Here is a 25762-nt window from a genome sequence, read left to right as displayed (position 1 = left end):
AAGTTTCTCTCAGGAATTGTACTTTACTAAGTTGTTTAAAAAATGTGTACTTTTACTTGAGTACAGTTTTTAGTGCTGTATTGATACTTTCACTGTGGCATTTCTTGTTTATCGTAATTAAGTGGAATATTCAGTCCTGTGGTTCCCATCCAATCAAATCGTGCATAAAAAAGTAATATCAGACAGACCTACCTCAAGACATGGATGCTTTGTAAATACAACATAAAACATATACAGTGAAGAAGCATTAAAAGTGTGCAAGAGAATGCATTATTGTTACACGTCATGACAGCGAGACTGAGTTTAGACTGCATGACACTGAGAAGAAAAGATAAACGATGCCTGCTCTATGATGGCTGAATTCGCGAAATGGTCTTAAATAACGCTACAGAATGTTACGTTTTCAAATACATACACAAATTGCATTTATTCTATTAGTGCTGTAAGAGCTAGGTTTCCAACTTCTGGCCATTTATAGCTTGTTAGTCAGGGTTCAAAGTGCGTAATAAGTGTTGACTAGATCAGCTAGATTTCCTCCCCATTAGGTACTCAGATTTCACATGAAACACATTCTGAAATCTGCTGTCTGTTGTCTTCTTATACTTAAATTGCATATTAATGTAATGCGTTTTCACATTTATAGTCCATGAATGGTAAGCAATTTAACTTGCACATACAAACAAAGTGGCACTGATGTAAGCTAGATTTTTAATTTGCAAGGTATAAGGCGGAATCGTTTTACAATGTAGTACTCTCTACTTCTCAGTCCTTTTAGAAGGGCTACATTTTATTCATACTTTGAGCAGTATTTAGAACAGACACTTTTACTCTACTTGCGCTACATATTTTAGCAAGTAATGGTACTCGAGTATGATTTTTCAGTACTCTTTCCATCACTGGTATCCACATACTTTTCATGGGTTCTTTAATTCATCGAGCTGTGATGGTAATATAGAGGAACTTTGAAGACAAGTAAAAACAAATGGTTGGAGGATCACTGAAAGTGCCCTGAAAGTCAAACCTTGACCTTTAAATATAACTTCCCTTTTCTTTGTCTGGTATACAAATGATCATGTCTTGCGGTTCAGAGAGTGCATCTTAAAAGTTGATGTACTTAGATTTTCCAGACCACTTTCCTGTTTGTCCTATATAGTTCTTATTTTGAAATATAATCGTAAGTTACTCAATCTCTTCAACGTGATACTGGGTCTTACGCAACCTTACCTTCTGGTAATGCGTATCCATCACTTCAAAGTGAACATCGCTTTCCAAACACGCCAGCGGGGGGGCTCCAGTGATTCACAGTTGTGAAATCTAGATCTAAATGTTTCATGAAGCCTAAAAGGCGACAACCAAACCAGAGCCTCCAGCTTTCCCAGCAGAGAATCCTTTGAGAGGATCTGCCATTGTGAGACTCATCTTAAGCCACCGGAGAACCTCTGCTCCTTAAACCTGCAGCTAAAGAGGAGTGTTAATTCTTTACTACGCTGGAAAAAGAGCACAGGTCATGTTAGGATTCCTCTTTGGTGCATTTCCACACCATCTCAGCACAATTTCAGGCCCATATTTTAATGCAAGATTGCTGATTTGATCACAAATACAATCTTTGCTTTGCCCATCAGCCTTTAAATGTTTTGCACTTTAAATGTCATAAACGCTGTCAATTATTTAAAGCATGCACCGTTTAAAAGGGCAACAAACTGAGAAAATGCCGGTGCTGATCGCTGCTAAAATAGCTCTTGTTTAAATGTTTAATTGTTATTGTGCTTCTGATTAAAGCTCTCTGGTTATTTTTAGCATGGTGTGACTTTGTTAGTGGCTTTTCAATCGTTGTGTTCAATCTCTGACATTTAGGGGGGGAGGCTCATGGCTCTCTCTCTCTGCAGTGTAAGCTGAGGATGTTTTATGCAGCAGGGCGGATAACGCAAGCCCTCTCATCTCCTGAATCACACTGGGAACGATCACGTTTCAGCCTCTGATTCCTCTCTACTGTCCTGCTAATGGAATCAGGGCCTTGTTGTTCTCCGGCTGCATGCTGAATCTTTAATACGCCAGCCTTCGTGTGCTAAACTTTGACATTCCAGTGCGTCTGAGAAGACATGTGTTTGATGAACAATGAGTTGTGTTGTTTTCTTTCAGGCCCTGTTAGTGATGTGAGCGAGTGGGGTTTAGAGATGGCAGAAAAATCTCCTTGTTGAACTTTACTGTCGCTGCACAGAAGCTGATAAAAGGCGAGCTGACGGTGTGTTAGAGCGTGCATAGAGTGGGAATGAAATATGAGTGCGCTCAAAACCATTTTTCAAATATTTAGCTTAGTCATATTTAAACCCTTATTAATTTTTAAAAATGTTATTAATACCAAAACATTAATAATAAATGGATATTTTTATATATTGCTACTGATACCACCTCACCACGTTTAAAATATTTGTTTTGCTACTTGTATATTTTTGCTTTTGCTTATTTATGAGAGCATTTATTTATTTTGTACGTATTAATTGATTAATACTAATCAATAATATTAAAATACCTTATTAATATTTTCATTTTATCAATATTATAATTTTCTATTAAATATTATTTATTTATTTATTACAATTTATATATGTCTCTGTCAATGTTTTCAAACTAGATTGGATTTACCAAAGTCACACAACTGGCAATTTCACATCAGTCACATCCCTAACGCAGAGATGTCACATCCATAACTAAGCTTTTACTTCTTCAATCATGTTTGTTCTATAGTGAGCCAACTCTTAACCTTTTGATTAGCATTGTTTCTTTTGGGTTGTGAAGTTCGATTCACAGAATTTCTACAAAGTATAAAAAGTTTACAAAGTTTGTACACTGTAAACAGACTTGCAGACTTTTTTGTTACATCCATAACGCATGTTTATTTCCCTTATTTAAAATATAAAAAATATTTACAGATTGCTGTTTTTCTGCTCCTACAACTCTGTGGTTAGTTGTTTTGAAAAATATAAAGAGATGTTTCAATGTAATGTTAACATATACTTCCTATGTCAATTTATGTTTTGAGATTTTACTGCAAATCTTACATCCATTAACGCTGGTATCGCTATGATTTATTTTTAGTCATTATAAATATATTAATATTTAATATTTATCTAGTCTATACCAGTAATGGTAGTTTTTTTTTTTGTCGATGGTCGTTTTTGACAGTTTTCTGTATTTCATCTGAATCTCATATTGTCATACCTTAGGAGTGTCAAAATTAATTGTTTCTTTGGTTATGATGTACTGACGTCATTTATGTGCTATGTCGTGGTAGAATACTTTGGCAAGGCAGGCAAGCACAAGTAATTAAAATACAGAAACTGAACAATTCACTGTGTGTGTGCTCTACAGTCATTCACTGACTCTAAAGTTACAGCAGAAGCCCCTATTTCACAGCTATGGAGAAAAGTAAACTCCATTACTCTCTCTCCCTCTCACTGTGGCCCCTTTGACCTTCTGGTGTGACGCTTCCTCTCCTCTTGGCTGTTATAGCGATACTTGTGGATTCATATCCAGACACCTTGTTTTCTCCATCACGTTCTATAATTAATCAGCTGTGATCACCGCGTCCCTTTATCAGTGTCACTTATCGCAACGAACAGGACATTAAAGCTAATCTATTGAGTGCGTGACCAATCATAGGCATTTAACAACTTGCTCCAAAACGCTCAAAAAGCTCATGTTGTTCTGTCCATGTACTTGAGTTTTGTTTGATACATTCAGAGAGAGTTTTCCTTCAGTAGGTAAAATTAGATTTATCATTTATCTGATTGCTTGTATTAAAAGACAAGATTGTATACAAATACATATAAAATGTATTTAGAAATTATATTAGTATATTATTTTAATACAAGAATTCTTGTGCTGTAAATTAAATTATAAAATTGTGTTTGGAAAGCGTCGTCAGTGCACCATAATGCACCAAGATATCAAATTGAACCAAATTGATGGCATGATAATCGTAACCGAACTGAACCATGAGACCAGTGTATGTTCACACCCCTATCGTATCTCATAGTCAAAATTATGTGGCTAAATTGAATTAAATAAAAATATTTTATTTCTTAGTGCGTTTTAATTTATTTTATTGTGATTTCTGGCTGTGCTTTCCAAACATAGACTTTACTTGGGTATGTTAACAGCCATCCAAGTATATTTAATAATATTTTTTTAACTATTATTATAATCCTTTTATTTTGTATCCGTAGATTACTGTAAAGACAGTCTCGTGTGCTCTACAGACCCAGACATTGCTTTTTGGCTCTTAAATTCGTCTGGCCGGGTTTCTAAATTTCCTAAAATGTTCAGGATTCGGCTTTTGCTTCCTAAAGCTGACGTTCGTTAATTATATGTGTTTTTTTTTTTTTTTTGCATTGCCTTTTTACTTAAGCCTACTTTCGCTTGGCTTTGCAGCTGACAGCGCATGCACAGAAACGTTCAGTAATTCATTCTTAAATCTAAATCACTCAGACTATACTATATAGAGAATTAAATAACTGGTCTAAGCTGGCTGCAAAAATATATGTACACCATTAGTAATGGTTAATCAATGTGTTTGCCTTATTTATATAATCTACAGGTTTTAATCTTCTAATTATTATAATATTTTCGAGATGGTGTGTTTTTATTCCTTTTTCTGTCATTTATTTCTCACTTGCAGATTATTTTATTAATTTGATGTTAATATATTACATAGGCTAATTTATATACATATCTAAAATGCTTTGACATTCAAGTTTGCTTTGAACTTAAAGAGAGAGAAGCAGATTTGGCCTGTCAGTGGGTGCACATGGCTCCTGAATAGCATAAAAGTCTTTCTTTTCTTTTTTTTTAACTTTAACCCATTGAAAAGAAACCGTGTATAACAATTTGGTAATAAAATAAAATTATTGTTAAAAATTAAATTATGTATTGTTGGTCGCGTAAAGTTAACTGTTTTAGTAATTTGGGTAAATGGTGTGTTTCAATCCGGCTACCACCGCAATTATATTTCAAACCTGTGAGAAGCACTGATTGGTATTAGAACTTTTACATCAGCGTTTTTATTTTAGACTAAGTTTTTACTGAATTTTGTGTACAAAAGTCTGTAATTGTTAAGTTACAGACCTCTCTCTTGTGCTTCTTTTTGCACACTGCATTGACGCATTTCATTCACTCTCTATAACAATGTAATTCTCATATTCAATTTCTTCTGTATGATCTGAAATGCTTAAAAACCTACGATGGGTGTGTTGACAATGTAAGGAAGTGTTTCAGCTGTGCATGGTTGTAATTTTCCTCCCTGTGATTGGTGAGTTGGCGTCAGGTTTAGACCTCAGATCTGCTGATTTGATGAGTCAGTTTCCTGGCTGCACATCCATCATCGCTGAGCTTTCCAAACAGATCTGTGCTGCTGGCTAAAATGCAGGCAGGTGTGTTCGCATGTTCTCATGACGTTTGTCCGATCAGGTAAATCCTCCTATAATCCCCGCTGGAGCTGGGCTTTCCTGGCCTCACTATATCTGTGGGTCTTATGTGCCTCTGTATCTGACCACAGAAAGCACACATTTTTTTTTAGTTGATAAGATACGTGACAGGCTTTCAATCACTTAATGAAAGTTTTGGAGATTACATAGAATTAATTGATGGTTCTGTAGTTCGCTCAAAAAAAAAAATTCTGAAGTTATTCATTTAGTGTTATTACATTTTATGAAATTAACAGTTTTTGTATGTTGTGATTTTCTGTTTGTTTCTGATTATGATTTGCATTGTGGGATGTTGATCTCTTCTCTTTTGACTTTTCATGTGGAAAAATCATACTGCAAATACTAACACAGGCTCACTAAAATTGGACAATAGGACATTGGAAAAACGTTGCCTGGTCTGATGAGTCTCGGTTTCTTTTGCGACATTCTGATGGTAGGGTCAGAATTTGGTGTCAATACCATGAAAGCATGAATCCATTCTGCCTTATATCAATGGTTTCAGGTTGGTGGTTCGTGGTGGTGATGTAATGGTGTGGGGGATATTTTTTGGCACACTTTGGGCCCATTAGTACCAATTAAGCATTGTGTCAACACCACAGCCTACTTGAGTATTGTTGCTGACCATGTCCATCCCTTTATGACCACAGTTTACTCTTCTTCTGATGGCTACTTCCAGCAGAATAATGCGCCATGTCATAAAGCGCGAGTCATCTCAGACTGGTTTCTTGAATTTAACCGTTCACTGTACTCTAATGACCTCCACGGTCACCAGATCTCAATCCAATAGAGCACCTTTGGGATGTGGTGGAACAGGAGATTCACATCATGGATGTGCTGCCGACAAATCTGCAGCAGCTGCGTGATATTATCGTTTCAATATAGAGCAAAATCTCTGGGGAATGTTTCCAGTACTTTGTTGAATCTATGTCACCAAGGATTAAGGCAGTTCTGAAGGCAAAAGGGGGTCCAACCCAGTACTAGTAAGGTGTATCTAATAAAATAAGAAAAAGCGAAAAATTAAAAACACCAATCCAAACAATTTATCACTTTTAAACTTTTAAAATGTCAATGAATGTGACTTTTTTCAAGAATTTTAACATCAAACTATGGAGAAAAGTTCAAGGTCCCAAAACAATGATCCAATTATAATATAGATATGATCTAAAATACCGAAAACTGCGTGTTTTTACAGTATGGACATAGAGTAAGAAAGTCTAACCACAGTGCCCAATAAGACACTGCCTATTTTTTTTTATAATGAAGATTCTTTGCATGATGTTTTGCCTAACTTCAAACATTTGCATCAGTTTAATGTATATTCATCTACGTACAGTACTTGCACATTTACCCATACTGTGCTATATCTATCATGTGGTTCAATGGAACCAACACAGTCCTGCTAAATGATGCTCAAACCATTGATCCCTCCTTCCTAAGACTTTCAGGGTCTACCCTGAGTACTTGCTTTGGTAGAGAATGGACAGATCAGATCAGCCGTTTCACGTTCACTATAAACTCTGCAAGCGTGAGATCGCTGCTGCTTTAACGAACTGCATGATGTGCTCTCTCTCCAAGGGCTTGTTAGTCCTGTTTTGTTCAAGGTGTTGTCATTATGGGTCCTGTCAGAGACTGTGTCCCGCACTGCCCATGAACAGCAGGCTTAACATTTAGTGGCATTAAGAAAATAATACAGAGGCAAACAATATGTGCTGCAGATACTGTTTCAAATTGGACGTTGTAAATTTGTCTTTAAATGGGTTGTTAAAGGTCCCCTGAAGTGCCATGAAATGCACAGCTTTGTTCAATGTGTGATGTCATTTAACTGTAACAAAAAGAAAGCAACTAAAGCTCATTGGAAATGCATGTATCAGCTACATTTTTTTTATGCGAAACTGCAAATGCGTAACTTGCGTTTGACTGCACTGCACTTTTGTTCCTTTTCACACTAATGATGTTTACAATTTATGATATTAGGGACATTTAGACATATAAAGGTCATAAAAAGATGCAAAACATCAAATCAATACCACCAACCACCTTGATGTACATAATTTGTAATTGAATGTATTTGAATCACCTGTCTATCTCCATATGGACAAGTTTTCTGCTGTTTGCAGTGTTGGGTACTGGTCCAATGAAGCACAGTTTTACAAGAGAGATAAAAGCAAGATAAAACAATGACATTGCAGATTTCCTCTAAGTTTGCTTTTAAAAACACTATTGGTTGGGTTTAAAGAAGTGGTTTTGGTAGGTTATTCGCTTGGTGATCTGTATGACAAGCCCTGCATTTTTATGGATATGTACAAGACAGATGTGTTTTTGAAACGTGCAACAAATTTTTCCTCAAGTTAGAGCCATTATCAGGTAGTAAAAAAAATACCAATAATGCCATCTCAGTCAATAATCTTTATATGCATATAATAGCATAGTACCAGTCAAAAGGACACTTCTCCATTTGTGTGTACCCAAAGTTTTGACTAGTACTGTATAGCAAACAATGAAGCTCGCTCTGCTGGACTAATTAATTATTTAATTTCAATCATGTTGTCTGTGTTATATGTTCTGTGAAATATGTTTTTAAAAAACGATCATATCTGTGGCAAATTTACTGATATCAATACATTGGTGAGATCCTCATATCGGCTGATAAAATCGGCAACGGTCAGGCTCTACCTCAAGTAACGCATTTCGACACACAGTGCCCTCTAGTGAATTTTTAAAAGTGCAACGAAACATAGCTGTTGCAGCGTTTCACAGAAATGTAAGCCAAGAGACATTTTTGGCCTCCACTTTTTGAAAGACCAAAAAACAAACATTTTGTTTATCACTGCTCATCCATTCAGATTAGATTTAATTCACATCTTGTACGAGGCAGGATGCTTCAGATTCTAAAGAGCATTTGATTGGTCAAAGCATCTCTTGAGAAGCTGAAATATCAGCTGATGTTATAAAAATGTTTGATTTATATTGACTAAAGTGAGAAACATCATGTTTTGAATGTTTATTTCTTTTAAACATAAATTTTGGAGCTCACTATCTTATATATAACTTTAAGAAAATCATTGATCCGAACAGGCAAAAGGTCTTTTTAATTGATTTTAGAGAGACTATAAACAATGATTTTGTCTTTTGCAGAGGGAGTTCCTCAGGTCTTCTACTTCGGGCCTTGCGGCAAGTACAACGCTATGGTTCTGGAGCTGCTTGGGCCCAGTCTGGAGGACCTGTTTGACCTCTGCGACCGCACTTTCTCCCTCAAGACCGTCCTAATGATAGCTGTTCAACTGGTAAGCGTCCGGTCAGAGAGCCACTTATCCTCCATCAGCAATTTTGGCTTGTCTTATTACACGTTTAGGAATTCTTTTGGCTCTTTTCTAAATGATTTCTAGGAATCGTTCAGCTCTGTCATGCTTTTGTTTTTTGTCCTTAATTGCAATCTTACTTGTTTTTTCAGATAACACGGATGGAGTTTGTTCACTCACGGAACTTGATATATCGAGACGTCAAGCCAGAAAATTTTTTAATGGGGCGGCCGGGGTCCAAGAGGCAGCACACCATTCATATCATCGACTTCGGGCTTGCCAAAGAATACATAGACCCCGAGACCAAAAAACACATCCCATACCGAGAGCATAAGAGCCTTACTGGCACTGCCCGGTATATGAGTATCAACACACATTTGGGAAAAGGTGTGCATTATAAACATCTCTCTACATCTTCTTTCACTTTCCTATGTGTAGTTTGTTTTAAATCTAATGCTTTTTTTGGCCTAAAAAGGAAATCTAATAAAATCAGCAACTTAGCTTAAATGACATACTTTCACTTTCCTGACTCATATTTATGTAACCCACTTAATCATGTAGTTTAAAGAAAAAAAATCTCATTTTACCGTGAAAATGTACCTGTTGTATCTGTCAGCGTGACACATAGCGTTTGTTGTTTTTCTTCCCCATCAGAACAAAGCAGAAGGGACGACCTAGAAGCACTGGGCCATATGTTTATGTACTTCCTGAGAGGCAGTTTGCCCTGGCAGGGCTTGAAGGTTTGTTCTTTTTTATTTTACCTCCTAACAGTGTGTTCATTTAATTCAGTGTTCAGTGTTTTTTTTTTCATTTAATTTTTTCACCTCCTGTAGGAGTGTTTTGAACTTGTGACCTTTCTCGTGGTGTTGTTAAAGTAATCCACGGGTTTGAGGGCTTTTTGTTACACATTTGCACTACTGCACAAAAGAAAATGAAGTTGCTTGCTTACTTGAATGATGCTTACCAAGGCTACATTAGTACATTGTACATTGGTAAAAATACATATTTTATCAGAAATATAGTGAAATATTCTAAAATATTAATGAGCCATTACTGCACAGTATTGCAAACCCCTCTGAAATATTACTTTGATGCTAAGTTAGTGCTCAATATTTTTTATTGTCAATTGTCAGTGCTGTTAAATGTCTTAATGGATGCACAGTATTCTTACAAATAAATATGGATTTTTATTATTATTATTTATCATTAATATTTTTTATTCTTTTATGTCAAGGTTTCTCATATTTTAAGAATTTTTGACTGGCTTGATTATATATTTTAGCTCTACATATTATATTGATATTATTTAAATAAATTATACAATAAATATAGTAATAAAATGAAACCAGTGCTTTTTTTTCTTAAAGGTGTTTTTATTGAACATGTTAAATATAAAATATGCAGTAAATAGCTTTTCACTTTTTCTTATTTTTTTAGACAACAAACGAAACCTGTCGCACATATACATTTTTGGTTCTATAAAAATATATGAATGATATTAAAATGAAATATAGATAAATAATAATTTTAAGTAAAAGATATTTTACTTTTATATGTATACAAGAAAAGAAAACCAAAGGGAAAAATGTTTTTAAAAATTATAAGTAAAAGTTCTACTGTTCTAAAATAATTGAAGGAAACAGTGTTGTACGCACTCCACTAAAGACATACATTAGCCTACATATTTAATTTAGTTTGTTAAGCGCAGATTTGCTTCAAAACTATTTCTAAATTCAGTTCTAATTTCCAGCAAACAAATAAATGAACAATAATAAGGAACTGTGGTCAAAAAACTGAGTTAAATCTAAACACACGTCCTATTCTTATGCCCCATATGGTGATGCATACGTCTCCAAAACCTGACAGGTGAACAAATCTATACATGTTTTTATTAAAAAAAATATAAATATGCATATAATAAATAATGCTAATGCTAGTAATAAAAACATTAAAATAAAACTACAAATTGTCATAAATACACTGAAAAAAGCCCCTTGGCATGGAAGTAGTGTTTTTTTATATTAAATAATATTTTTTGTAAAATTTTAATCCTTTATTTTTTTCATATGTAAAGATATTTGTGTATTGCTGTACATCCTGTGTGTATTAAGCATTTGAACCTGCATAGGCGCACAACTAACGCACTTTGCGTTGGACTGTAGACCTGTTTTTACTTGGTCAACGACGCAGCATATTTTAGTTCCTCAAAATATCAACACGCCAACAATGCACCTTAACACACCTTTTTTATTGATCAGAACAACCGTGAGTTCACAAAGTGGCGCACAAGGATTTGCTATTTAAACAACGCGGCACCAAATGTGAAAATTAGGGATGTGCTGGTCTGAAAAAAGCAACAAATCGTGCCAATCACATCTTGCGCCTTATTGCACCGGGTGTATGATAGGGCCCAATATTTTAAACAAATAACAGAAGAGTGAATATTGTTTAAAACAGATTGCCACATGTCTTCTCATAATTTTATCTCCAGTTTCACCTCCCATTTTCGTTTTTAATTGCACTAAGGGTTTTAAATAAAACACTTAAGTAAAATGTACAGATAGGCGGTTTTTAAATATTTTAAAAAGTATCAATTAAATCAATTATTCATTCATTCATTCATTCATTCATTTCCTTTTTGGCTAAGTCCCTTTATTAATCTGGGGTAGCCACAGTTGAATGAACCGCCAACTTATCCAGCATATGTTTTACGCAACGGATGTCCTTTCAGCTGCCACCCATCACTGGGAAACATCCATACACACTCATACACACATGCACTACGGGTCAATTTTAGCATACCCAATTCACCTATACCACATGTTTTTGGACTTGTGGGGGAAACCGGAGCACCCTGAGGATACCCACGCAAACACTGGGAGAACATGCAAACTTCACACAGAAATGCCAACTGACCCAGCTGGAGCTCGAACCTGTGAGGTGATCGTGCTACCAATGTGCCACCGTGCTGCCCCTTAAATCGCTCTAAAAAACAAACAATCTTACTGACTCCAAATTTGTCAATGGTGGTGTAACTGAGACGTGTGATGACATGGCAACAAATGGTGATATCAGCTGCTCGTCTCGTACTTGAGTTGCTCAGCCATGTGTCATGGAGTACTGAGTCACATGAGCGAAGCACACACAGGTGTCAGAAGCTCAGCGCTTGCCATGAGGTGCTGTCTAACACATCATTGTTAATTCAGCACTCCAGTAGATTACATGGAAGCCACATGACAATGGGGTCAGAGTAAAAACAGTTAAACGCAAATGAAAAAAAAAATAGTACAAACGTTCTCCTTTTGTGTGTGCGTCATCGCTTATTCAATAAAACTAGCCTGAGGCAAAATCTTGCCCCGGATTTGTGTGCTGCATGTGCTTAATTACATCTCAGCCATTGTCTTTTATGAGGTGTTTGTGGGTGGGAAATGATATTTGTGTTTCCAAACAGGCGGACACATTGAAAGAACGCTACCAGAAAATTGGCGACACCAAGCGAGCCACACCGATAGAAGTGCTATGTGAAAGTTTCCCAGGTTTGTGCCATCAGCTCATTAGTAATCGTAACTGATCTGTCTTGTTTTCTTCAATTTAGTTTTTTGCCATTAGATGAGCAACATAGTAGAATGTCTGTCTGATGTATTCTAACGTGTTAGGATGATATAAATTTATTTAATTTAGTTTATTCATTTATATTCATTTATTTTTAATGTTGCATAATATACTAATATTGAAATCAGAATTATTAGCCCTCTGGTATGATTTTCCCCCAATTTCTGTTTAATGGAAAGAAGATTTTTTCAGCACATTTCTGAACATAGTAGTTTTAATAACTCATTTCTAATAACTGATTTCATTTATCTTTGCTATGATGACAGAACATAATATTTTAGTAGTTCAAGACAGTAGTATTCAGTTTAAAGTGACATTTAAAGGCTTAACTAGGTTAAGTAGGAGAGTTAGAGTAATTATGCAAATCATTGTATAACGATAGTTTGTTTTGTAAACAAGATGGGACAATAATATTGCTTAAGGGGCTAATAATATTGACCTTAAAATGATTTCAGAAAAATTTAACACTGCTAACTGCAAAAACTATAATAAGAAAAAATATTATAGGAAATACTGTGATAAATTCCTTGCTCTGTTAGACATCATTTGTGAAATATTTGAAAAAAAATAATAATGATGATAATAAATTTGTATTAATAAAAATATATAATAATTCTGACTTAAACTGTATGTCTGATGCATTGCAGCTTGTTTGGATGTTATTATAAGCTGGTGTTTTTTTTTCTGATGTCTGAACTTTTTCTTTCTAATTTCTAAGATGACCTGAGACTAAAATATTGTTTATATTTCATAAGTAACCCCTTTGAAATAATCAATAACTTTTAACTTTTAAATGTGGAAAAGGCCGTGGAAAATGTTTTTATGATCAGGCACAATTGATATTGCGTATGCCGAATTTAAAACTTAATTAGTACATTTTACATTTTGTTCATTCGCCCATACTAGGCCTATTGTTTATCATAAAAACTGCTGGAAATACTGAGATAATACCAAAAACTCCAACCATCAATGTACATCATTACATTGTTACCTTAATGCAGTGGTTTTCAAATCCAGTCCTCGTGCCCTGCACATTTTGCATGTCTCTTATATATGACACTGAAGGATCAGTTCGTGGATCTCTCTGTTAACGGGTTGATGATCTGAATAAGTTGTGTTAAGTAGGAAGATATACAAAATGAGCAGGGCAGGGGGGCCTGAGGACTATAATTGAGAACCACTGCCGTAGTGTGACCAACATTAAAACATTATAATATCAACATAATAACATATTGTAATATTGTAGTTTGTTTGTAACATATATTAATGCTTGTAAACTTAAATATAATATTCAAACATATCTCTATCACATCTTTATGATAACTGTAACTAACCTTTAGTTTGGTAGTTTTGATGCACATTATCTTCTCATGGTGCAAACAAAAGTTAAACTGCTCTAGTCATGTGACCTTTTGTGCTAATAATCTTACAGCACAACTTAAATTGAGACACCTTTTTCCTTTTTACACCTTTGATGAAAATGCATTAAAATATCAGTCTATATAACTTTTTGTAGTAGTGCTGCACAATATTGGAAAAATCAGACATTGCGAGGATTGGTTTTGGTGCGATATATATTGCAATATATAAACATGACAGAGCAAAAATAAAAATGTTGGAGTTGGAAATGTGTTGATTGATTGAATAGGACGAGAGGCCATAAATATTGATGTAAAATACTGAGTTTTTTTTGTTGTTGTTTTCACTTCTGTATTACCAGAGTGTAAAGTTACACAGCAATAAATACAACAAAATAAATAAATAAAAATGATTTCTGGGTAGTGTAACAGTATTCAAGTACAGAAACTGAACAAACTAATGTAAAATAACATGGTTGTCATCATTGTATGAATAATATTTAAAAATATCTTTATCTTTTAATATTTAAATCTAATCCTGTGATGTGACTCTTTGCAATATCGATGCTCAAATGATATTGTTCAGCCCTACTTGACCAGGGGAACTAAATGTTAAAAGTAATTCTGTTTTTGCTTTTTTTGCTCACTGTAGAAGAGATGGCCACCTATCTGAGATATGTGCGGCGACTGGACTTCTTCGAGAGACCGGATTACGAATACTTAAGGAATCTCTTCAAAGACCTCTTCGACAAGAATGGCTTTGTCTTCGATTACGAGTACGACTGGGTCGGCAAGCCTCTTGTGAGTATTTGCTTCCTTTTCAGACACTTCCTCGATGCTGTTAAAATGCCATTGTCATGCTGCGTTGGGTTTATATGTTGGCGTATGAGTTTGTGAGACATTCTCAATGGTGTGATCATTGTTGTCTTTCACAGCCTACACCTATAGGCCCAATCCCCACAGACACACCCCAGCCTAGCAGAGACAAAGCACAACCGCAGACTAAAAACCAGGTGAGTGCACAAAAGTACTGCACATATTATTAGCATATTTTTGGATTGGAAGATGACAAGAAAATATCCCAAGAAATTTAATTTTATGGCTATTTTCTATACTATCTCCCCCATTCCAAAGGCATCCAAAAATTCAGTTGCACAGGTAAAGTTATGATGCAAAGGCTAATACAGACACATACACACATTTTCAAAGACATACAGTTGAAGTCAGAATTATTAGCCCTCCTGTATATTGTTTTCTCCAATTTCTGTTTAACGGAGACATTTTCAACACATTTCTAACCGTAGATTTATTAACTCATTTCTAATAACCGATTTCTTTTAACTTTGCCATGATGACAGAACATAATATTTTACAAGATTTTTTAGGATACTAGTATTCAGCTTGGGGTGTACTCACACTAGGCACGGTTGCATTGAACCATGCCAGGGCACGATTGTCCCCCCCTCCCCTCTCCCCCTCGGCCTGCACTCTGTACACACTGTATTTTACTGTATAATTTTAAGTCGTTTGTGATCCGGTGACATGCAGTCAAGTCTTTCACTGAACAGATCCACCACTTTTTGACGCTCAAACTTATTTAAAGCCATTGTGCTGCATGTATTAGGAGGTTTGCTGAAGGTGGCAGCTGATGTGCAGCGAGGGGTTTGCATCTTTGGTAAACTATGACAGTTCGCGTTCATTGAAAAGTAAGAATAATTAATGCATTCATATGAACCAGTCCTTAAAAATGACGTCGGGACCTCTGTTTCACGCTCAGGTATAATTTGCACTCATATTACAAGTGTACGGTGCCAAAACCCAACTGAACCGTGCTCTGGCGCATCTCTTCCAACCGGGCGCACACTTGTCAAACAAACCTGGGAAATAGGGTCAAACGCGCCCTGGCATGGTACGGATAGCCTAGTGTGAGTACATCCTTAAAGTGCCATATAAAAGCTTAACTAGGTTAATTAGGTTAACTAGGCAAGTTAGGGTAATTAGGCAAGTCATTGTATAAGGATTGTTTGTTCTGTAGACAATCGAAAAAAAATATTGCTTAGCTCTTAAATATTTTTTTGGCCCACGGTTGCATTGGATAATATACTGACACAACTCTGATAAATTGTATTATAGCCTATGGATAAAAGGTCAACCAGGTGTTTACGATTCCAGTTAAAGGGGCTAATAATATTGACTTAAATGTTTTAAAAAAAAATTAAACTGCTTTTATTCTCGCCGAAATAAAGCAAACAAAACTTTCTCCAGAAGAAAAAATATTATTGAAAATACTGTGAAAAATTCTTTGCTTTGTTAGACATCATTTGGGAAATATTTGAAAAATTGAAAGTAGGGCTAATAATCCTGACTTTAACTGTATATGCCCTTCAGTCTGTTGAGTGACAGGTTTCTGATTTTGCTTGTGTTGATATTTGGTTATTTTCCAGAAAACATATTTTATATTCTTTTAGTTTGCCTTTTGTGAAATAGGTTATTCTTTCCACTGCCATATAGCGTGTCGAGTCTTTCAACCAATGATCAGTGGATGGACCGTCTATATTTGTTTTGGTAAAATGCTACTAAAGGTTTTGCAACAACTAGACAAATGTTCATTTTAAGCTGATAAGCTGATGATAGCTAATGAATTCGAAGAACAAGGAAGTCGAGAACACCCATTTCTTGTAGCATTGCAATTGGTTTTCAGATGATAGAGGAAATTAATGTCACTTTTTGTGCACATCTTGATATATGTAGTGTCATCATTTGCTTCTAAGCAGTGTTGATGAGTTCAAGCTACAGCATGTCTTATTTAATGAGATTTCCTGTAATGAAATTAACTGTAGATGGAAGCTCCGTCCTCTTCCTTTTTTAGACCAATCAGAAAAGGCTCTGCTACTTTTGGCTGTACAAACGAAGAGTTGTCAGAGGAGTTGCTCAAGTTTTGCATGATGTTACTGTTGTGCAATGCAGTCTCTGAACATCATTCGTGTGATTAATTAGTGGATTGGAAAGCTGGTTAGTTGGGCCTTGCTTGGTGTAAACAAATCTGTTTTAGTGGCCAGTTGCTTGGAGACAAAGTTCCCTGCTGCTCAACTAAAATGCTTTCGGTTCAGCTGCGGTATCGCGCTGTCTTCACTTTCTGTGGAGCATGAAAGTTCTGGATGGAGATGCTGAAAGTCCTTCAATTTGAAGATTTCGGCGTTTGTGAACAAAGAGGGAATGCCTGGATTTTCTTTGCACCCAACTTGGTTTGGTCTTGGTTAAAAAATAAGTTTTTGAAAAGCATTTTGTTCTTACAATGGTTACATCAGAATTACCAAAGTAAGTACAGTATTATTATTAGAAATGTTATTACAATTTAAAAAAGCTGCTTTCTATTCTTATTTATTTTTAACATTTAATTAATGTCACTATTTCAGCATCCTCTTTCCAGTCTTCCATCCCATGTTATCCATCCGAATTGATTCTTATATGCTAATTTGACACTCAAGAAACATTTTTATTATCATCTAAATATTGAAAATCGTTGTTCTGCAGTTTCCAAAAGTGTTTGTTGGAACTGTAATGTTTTTTTTGATGAACTGAAAGCAAAATACATATTATAAAAGTAAACCTTTTGTAAAATAAGTGCCTTTATATCACAATTGACTAATTTAATGCATCTTTGACTTTGAGTATTAGATATTAATTTCTATAAAAAATTATATAATAATAATAATTAAAAAAAACATTTTAACAATTTAATTCTTAGTGCAAAATTCAAATAAGTTTCTTTCCAGGCTTTCATGAGGGCCATGACACCAAGCAAGTGGTCAGGCTTCATTTAATGCTGTCAGTGAGTGTCTTTCAGGCTAGTTTCTGCTCAGGAAGGTAAGAGTTTACCATGAGATTTAAAATGCGGAAGCACAATCAGTGAAGGTAGTAGCTCTCATTGAATGTTCAGTTCAACAAACATGCGAGATCTCAAGAAAAATAAAAAAGGGAAGTAAAGTGATCGAAGAATTCAAGATTGTGCAAACAGAAGGTTGGTCTGATGTGATGTCATTTTATCTGAGTATTTTGAAAAGCAATTATTTTCAAGACAACAAGAGCAACATGGAAGGGAGAAATGGTGGAGATACAAAATATTTAGCAAATGCTGCTTTGTTTCAAGTTTGAATTATCTATATAGACTCCTGATACTCTTGTGTGTTTAAGCACTCCCTTTTGGCCACAGTGGACGTGAGGCAGCATAGTAGGATTTGGTCACAGCTAGTTCTTTGACGTCATCTCGTTGTGTCACAGCCTTTAAGCAACTTACACACTGGCACATGCACCATTTTCCTTGTCACTCATCCATGTTCCAGTGCAATCTCTAAATAGCCTGAATGTGTCCTCATTCCTAATATACATGAACTAACAAACAGAAAGTGCTCTTGAGGAAGCGCCACTGGAAGTTTTGATTGAATTTTTGCTCCATTAAATCGTTAAATGTATCAAATTTGTGCTGATGTTCATCTGCTTTTATACAGTTGCAATTGTCTTGGTTTGTTAAAACCGTTCTTGCTCCGCCTCTAAAATGTCAATATAACCTTTGGCAATTTTTCCGTTTATTTGACGCCGCATGAGAATAAAATGTTCAATGTACATGTACAGTATGTGTCTCTCTGCTAGTGCTCATGTCTTAATGTTTAATAGTAGTGTCCATGTTATTATCTGTAAGAACTGGGGCTGTGCGATATTGAACAAATAATGAAATGTCGTATGGCACACTAAATAATGTGTTATTTAACATCTGATATGAAATTTTATATAATATTACCACAACATGGTTCTTTTATTTTCATAGCAACAACATATGGGGCGATAACCGGTTTCAAGGCTTATCGCGGTTTGGAAAAGTCAAGGTTTTAAAGATTTTCTGTTATACCATTCCTACATGTTTACGTTTGTTTTTTTTGCATGTTAAGACTATTTAATTAAGTTTATTAGGGGAAATCTCCACAAGAAAACTGTTTTTGAATAAAATGAAGACAGCAGAAGTCAACAATGATTTACTTAACTATTTAGCCTGAAATATTATTGACATTTTAAATGTGTCTTAAAAAAAAAAAATATATATATATATATATATATATATATATATATATATATATATATATATATATATATATATATATATATATATATATATATATATATATATATATATATATATATATATATATATATTGTAAAAAATTTTAGGGTGGATAATTTTATTTTTTCACAGTGGAAAAAGTATTTTTTTACCCAGACATTTTAAAAGAACATTCTTTAGAGCTTTAATCACAATACTGTCATACCGGGATATATTTGTCCAAGGTAATCATACCGTCAGAATCTTATACCAGCCTATGCCTAGTAGCAACTACAACTTCTCAAAGTTAATGGCCAGAATATACTGTTGTAATAAACAAATCAAAAGTTTTCAACAGTGTAGCCAAACAAAAATTAAGCAATTTAATATCACCCTCACTTTGCTGCACGTATGTAGATTTATTTTTACACATGTATTGATTATTTTAATAATTTTAATATTGATTATTTTAATCTACCAAATTCCAGTATTTAATTGATAAAAGCAACAGAGCAGTAAAAAGTGTATAAAAGTCGATCTCACCCACACACATATATATATATATATATATATACATATATATACATACATACATACATACATACATACATACATACATACATACATACATACATACATACATACATACATACATAAACGCATAAACGCATAAATGAGCACATGTATATTGCAATAAACTTTATTTCGTTCAACTCAATTTGCAGCTACTGCACTATATTTTGAACTCAATAAATGGAATTTATTATTTCACAAGAAATTACTTGTAACTAATAATATAATAACAGGATAAAATAAAAAACCCATATTGGATATTGTTTAATTCAAATAAATATAACAAGCAAATCAATGTTATACAGACAGGAAGTGATGCTTTAAATTTATAATTTTTTTATCACTTTATTTTAAAAAATTATGTCTCATCGTCACAAAACATACAATTAAATCTAGAGAAGGTATATAAATTAAACCTCAGCGCGGTCACTGGATTGCTCTTGAGTTATAGATTTGATGTAGATTGCTCTTGATAGATATAGATTAAATCAAGAAATTGACCCCAAGTAACCTTCTTGTATGCTCTTATGGAGCTAGTACTTAAAAATCTGAGTCTCTCCATCGGAATAACAGATATCGTGTCGGAAATCCAGTTGTGGAATGAGGGGGGTAAAGGTGATTTCTAATTGTTAGGCACTTTAGCCACCACCATGCCTCGCATTATAGACTTTCTCTTATTATTATTATTGTGATGTATTAAACCCAATGATATATGTTGCAGCCCTAATAGTTTTATAAACCTGAAAACAACAAGAGCAATCAGGAAAACAAAAACACTTGAAACTTGCTGTCTGACTGCTTTCACAACATGGCTTCATTGTTTGGTTATGTTTCAGGATTCGCATTAAAATTGTAAAATTGAAAAGACTTTTGTTTGGAAAACCAGCACGTCCACTCTGCTTGGTTTAAGAGACGTGCTGCGATGACGTGTAACTGCATTTCCTCATGTGCTTCAAGCTTCACAGAGGATGTCTTATTGGAAGTCACACAAACATTCTTTTATCACTCATTCATTGCAAACCATTGCGAAATATTCTGTATATTGTGATATGCACCTTTGCGATATTTTGATAGTTTCAATATACTGCACAGCCCTAATAGGAAATCACTTTGATTTCTAAATAGCAGCTTTCAGTAATTCTGCATGTTTGCAAAATAGTTAAATTCCCCCCTCATCCACTGATTTGTCTTTATGTTAAATTTGTTTGTCATTTATTAATTGAGCAAGCTTCTGCATGTCAATTGTCTACGTTTTAATGTTTTATTTTTTCATTTGTTTGTTCACTGACCCACCGGCCTTTTCCTATCACTCCTCTAAATCTCCATCCCCGTCCCATTCTTCACACCTTTCTCCCCCCAAAAAATGCTCTTCCGCTGTCGATCAGTCACCCGAGCCCAAACGAAGCGAGTCTCAGCCCACTCCAGTGACCAATAGGGAGACTCTGGGGTCTCAGGTGACGGCCGAGAGGCTCGGGGGCTCCGTTCAGGTACTTCTTGCTTGCGCGTGATGTGGCTTTTTTGAGTGAGCGTGGCTGCTTCTCTATCTGTCTTTTGTGCTTGTATTTATCAGCTTGGCTTGCAGATGGCAGCACTGTCATTCTTGGAGATACCCTGTGTTTTAAATAGAAGCCATCAAGCGGTTTAGTTGAGCTGTTCATGGTGTGATGGGATCTAATGGATGCTGGTACAATTTGAAACTCTGTATGTGGTGCGTTTGGACTTGGTGAAACGTAGCTGCCACCTAGTGTTGGTTTTCGGAATGGTATACCATGGCATAAATAAATACAGCTCTAATGGTTTGTCACTTCCAGTGTTGGGTAAGTTACTTCTAAAAAGTAATTAGTTACTAGTTACATTTATTACAATTGTATTTAAATTACTTATGTAATTACGTATCTATTACTTAATAATAAGTAATTTATATATTTAATAAGTGCTATTGAAAATCCTTACAAATCTCAATGCATAGACAAGTGGTTCCCAAACTGAGGGTCGCAAGACAATGTTGGGGGGGATCGCAAAAATAACATGTATGTTGTTAAACTATTAGAATAACATATTTTATCCATAACCAACAGAAGAAAAAGATTATTTAATATTTAATAGTAACATAACATAACATAACAATATGCAAATAAAAAGCCATCAGTCTTTCAATTCTTTTTCCATTGGATTGTGACCCCTGAGGTTATTACACTAGATTAATGACACAGCAATAGTGTTAGTTGCAGCAGATTGATCTTACGGCACAATGTTAAACTTTTACACCTTTACAGTATGCACGTACATTAAAAATAAAGGCCACGACTTAACGTAGAGGTTACGTAGGTGATTTCCAAGTGCCGACCTCCTAAATTAAACCAAGAATAGGCTTGTAGTCCTGTGCTGTAAACATTGTACTCACCATTCTCATTAGGTGAGGCTAATATTAAATAAAACAAATGAATAATGACTTTAAAAAAAGTAATTATTTTTTAAAAGTTGTATGTAAGCTTGTTTATGTAGATCCTATTGGTGGTCGCGAGTCACTAGAATTGTTATTTTGGGGGTCGCAGGCGCAGCAGGATAGTTTTGAAGCCCCTGGCATAGACAATAGACAATCTTTTCTTTAAATTTAAGTCAATTATGGCTTTGTACATATTGTCGTTAATGCTTACTTTCATGGTTTATTAAAAAATTGAGTTATGCAAAATATCTTAATAATATATTAATAACTAGATAGATAAATGTCTTAATAGACATTTAGTTTAAAATTAGTATTATTGTGCTAAATATATCTGTATAACAAAACGAATCACTCTTCTCTGAATTGATTTATACATGTTGAATATGTTTACACTATCTAAGGCAAGAACTTTATAAGTAACTGTAATTTAGATATTTAAAAATCTAAAGCAATCACTTACTTGAATTTTTAGTTAAAAAGTAATTTAATTTCAGTAATTAATTAAACCCAACACTGGCCACCTCATTTTACAATAAAATAATTTTACGCATATGTCATTCTCAGAACAGGGTTATTGTGGTTAACTTCTAATTTAATTGTTTTTATTTTCAGTTTGTCTTTTTAATTTAGCTAGTGTAGTTTTTGCAGAAATGTATTTTTTTTATTTTATTTTAATGCCCTAGCCAATTTTTGGATATTATAGTGTTACGATTTTCTACAGCTGTTTTCATTTTTAATGCAGGCTTGTAAAGGATTAAAGTATAAGTATAAGCGTGTCTGAATTAATAAAAAACAAAAATTGGCTTTATGAACATGTATTTTCCCTAGTTATGTACTGCTATATTTTTCAGAAGTTGTTTATTGTAATATCGCATAATATCCATTATTACAATTTGAAATAAATGTTTTCTATTTTAAAAATGAATTATCCCTAGTCATTAATTATCTTTATTGTCAAATGATCCTTTAGAAATCAGTCTTTAATGCTGATTTGGTGTTAAAAAAATCTAAATGTGCTGCTTATGTATGCTTGTATTTTTCGTGGACTTAAATGCTGTTGGATCATTTCATATAGCTGGTTTTGTAATGGTGATATCTTCGCTGATTTTTTTGATTGGTATTAGTTATAATTATGATAGTAATAATTTATTTTCTTTTTATCTTGTTTATCCTAAACTTTTCAACGGTAGTATAAAATAATTTTTTATTTTTTTTAATTACATTGTTAATAGTTGCTCAAGGAACAATAGTTTACGTAGGTGTTTACATAGGTCTGAATTTAATGTTTCTTGTTTATTTAGTCTTGTCATAGTCGCATGTTTTCTGCCAAAAAATTACTCATTAAAGACCAATTAAAATGATCACTCATCCTCCTATATAGTCATAGGCTTGTGGTAGGCCTATAAGTAGAAAATCGGATTTCCATAAATAAGTTTCTTCATAAAACAACTGAGTGATGGATTAATCAGATAAAAAAAAAACTTTTAAAAAGGCCTGTGTAATGGTATGATTTTTAAACATTACGTTATATGTAAAAACATTATATATATATATATATATATATATATATATATATATATATATATATATATATATATACATACATACACACACAAATAAAGTCAGAATTATTAGCCACCCTTTTAATTTTTTTTATTCTTTTTTTTAATATTTTTTTTAAAAATGTTTCCCAAATTATGTTTAACTGAGCAAGAAAACTTTCGATAGTCTACAGAACAAACCATCATTATACAATAACTTGCCTAATTACCCTAACCAGCCTAGTTAACCTAATTAACCTAGTTAAGCCTTTAAATGTCACTGTAAGCTGTATAGAAGTGTCTTAAAAATATCTAGTCAAATATTGTTTATGGTCATTATAGAAAAATGAAATAAATCAGATATTAGAGAGGAGTTTTTAAAACTATTATGTTTAGAAATGTGTTGAAAAAATCTTCTCTCCATTCAACAGAAATTGGGGAAAAAAATAAACAGGGCTAATAATTCTGACTTCATATACATATATATATATATATATATATATATATATATATATATATATATATATATATATATATATATATATATATATATATATATATATATTAACATTATATATTTGTTAATTTAAAAAAATCTGTTCTGTTCATATTTAATATGAAAGATGTGTGATCTTTCAGTCATCTAAATCTTACAGTCAGTATTTAAATTCACAGTTTCAGTTTTCTATTATATTAAACGCGCAATTCTTTAGTTCAGCTCTTCAGTTCTAGTGGTGGTATGGTGTTTATATTGTCTCTCTGTGTGATCTTAAGGTCATGAGCTCCACAAACGGAGAGCTGAACACAGATGACCCGACTGCAGGACACTCCAACGCCCCCATCACTGCACCTGCTGAGGTAGAGGTGGCAGACGACACAAAGTAAGTGCTACAACACTGGGCGATCAAGCAATCACGATCCTACAACTGGCATTTTAAAAACCACGCCTAAAAATACACACACACACACACACACACACACACACACACACACACACACACACACACATATATATCAGCAATATCACAAAGTAGCCCTGCGATATGGCATTATATCAGCACTGGTGGGCTTCTAAGGCACTCGTCTGAAATGTATATTATGTTGTCCAACAACTGCAGTATTTGTCAGTCTCTAGTGAGTTTAGTTTTCTGCTTGGCACTCGATGTGGGCAGAGTGATACACAACTGGGTGAAGAGGCTGGAATAGTGCTGATACTGGCAGCAATAATATACACTACCTGACAAAAGTCTTGTCACCTATCCAAGTTTTTGAAACAACAAATATCTTGACTTCTTGTTGATCATTTGGTATCAGAAGTGGCTTATATGAAAGGCAAAGGCCTTTACGCTTAAGATTATGCTTATTTTACCAAAATGTAATACGATCATACCTTGATTTTCAATTATTTAATTAGTACAGTAAGGTCTGACTTTGCTTAGTCTTGTCACTTAACAGAAATAGTGTATAGTATAGAATATAAAGTCATGGTGCAGTGGAAGAAGAATTAATATTGGTTTGACTCCCATGAACTTGGAGGACTGCATCCATACATCTCTGCAATGACTCAAATAACTTATTAATAAAGTCATCTGGAATGGCAAAGAAAGCGTTCTTGCAGGACTCCCAGAGTTCATCAAGATTCGTTGGATTCATCTTCAATGTCTCCTCCTTCATCTTACCCCAGACATGCTCAATCCTGGAGCACCTTGACCTTCTTTGCTTTCAGGAACTTTGATGTGGAGGCTGAAGTATGAGAAGGAGCGCTAGCCTGCTGAAGAATTTGCCCTCTCCTGTGGTTTGCAATGTAATGGCAGCACAAATGTCTTGATACCTCAGGCTGTTGATGTTGCATCCACTCTGCAAATCTCTTGCACTCCCCCATACTGAATGTAACCCAGGTCTTCTGCAGTATTTATGATGATTAGGATGCAGTTCAACAGATTCATCAGAAAAATCTACCTTCTGCCACTTTTCCAAATGATCAATTAGAAGTCAAGTTATTATTTGTTGTTACATTTTTGATCAACGAAAAGACTTTTGTCAGGTAGTGTATTGGTATCAGCCAGTCAGAATTGACTACCAGACAGAACTGTTGTATAAATAAATGTAGTCAATCGGGAAATTATTCCCCTGGACGCTTCTCATTTGCTTTTCATTTGATGTGCTTGAGCTCAAACACTCTCACTGGCAGAGCTGTGATAAAAATGAAACTAATTGGAATTTTTTAAAGGTGCCGTAAAGTGCTTGGAAATGTGCATTTCAGTTTGAATTGTCACACATTGAACATAAATTCACATTTCAAAGCACTTCACGGCACCTTTAAGTTTTTTTCTGCTAGTTTCCCGGGAAACCTTT

The 25762-nt window shown here is 34.4% G+C and overlaps 1 protein-coding gene across 2 annotated transcripts in view; it reads left to right on the top strand.

Moving 5' to 3' along the window:
• The window catches only part of csnk1g2b (casein kinase 1, gamma 2b), a 58596-nt gene that overhangs the window by 30753 nt on the left and 2081 nt on the right, over positions 1-25762 (top strand). The window contains exons 3-10 of one of the 2 annotated variants that reach the window (XM_056463760.1): positions 8619-8767; positions 8935-9169; positions 9437-9522; positions 12234-12318; positions 14405-14553; positions 14688-14765; positions 20806-20907; positions 24182-24288. In XM_056463760.1, the coding sequence (XP_056319735.1) occupies positions 8619-8767; positions 8935-9169; positions 9437-9522; positions 12234-12318; positions 14405-14553; positions 14688-14765; positions 20806-20907; positions 24182-24288 (991 nt within the window). The remainder of the gene's footprint in view (positions 1-8618; positions 8768-8934; positions 9170-9436; positions 9523-12233; positions 12319-14404; positions 14554-14687; positions 14766-20805; positions 20908-24181; positions 24289-25762) is intronic. The other variant, XM_056463759.1, reaches the window with a different exon arrangement.

Source organism: Danio aesculapii, chromosome 8, assembly GCF_903798145.1.
Source record: "Danio aesculapii chromosome 8, fDanAes4.1, whole genome shotgun sequence".
Classification (NCBI taxonomy): domain Eukaryota; kingdom Metazoa; phylum Chordata; class Actinopteri; order Cypriniformes; family Danionidae; genus Danio; species Danio aesculapii.
The sequence above is the reverse complement of the archived record's forward strand: the minus strand, read 5'-3'. Positions and strand labels throughout refer to the sequence as shown.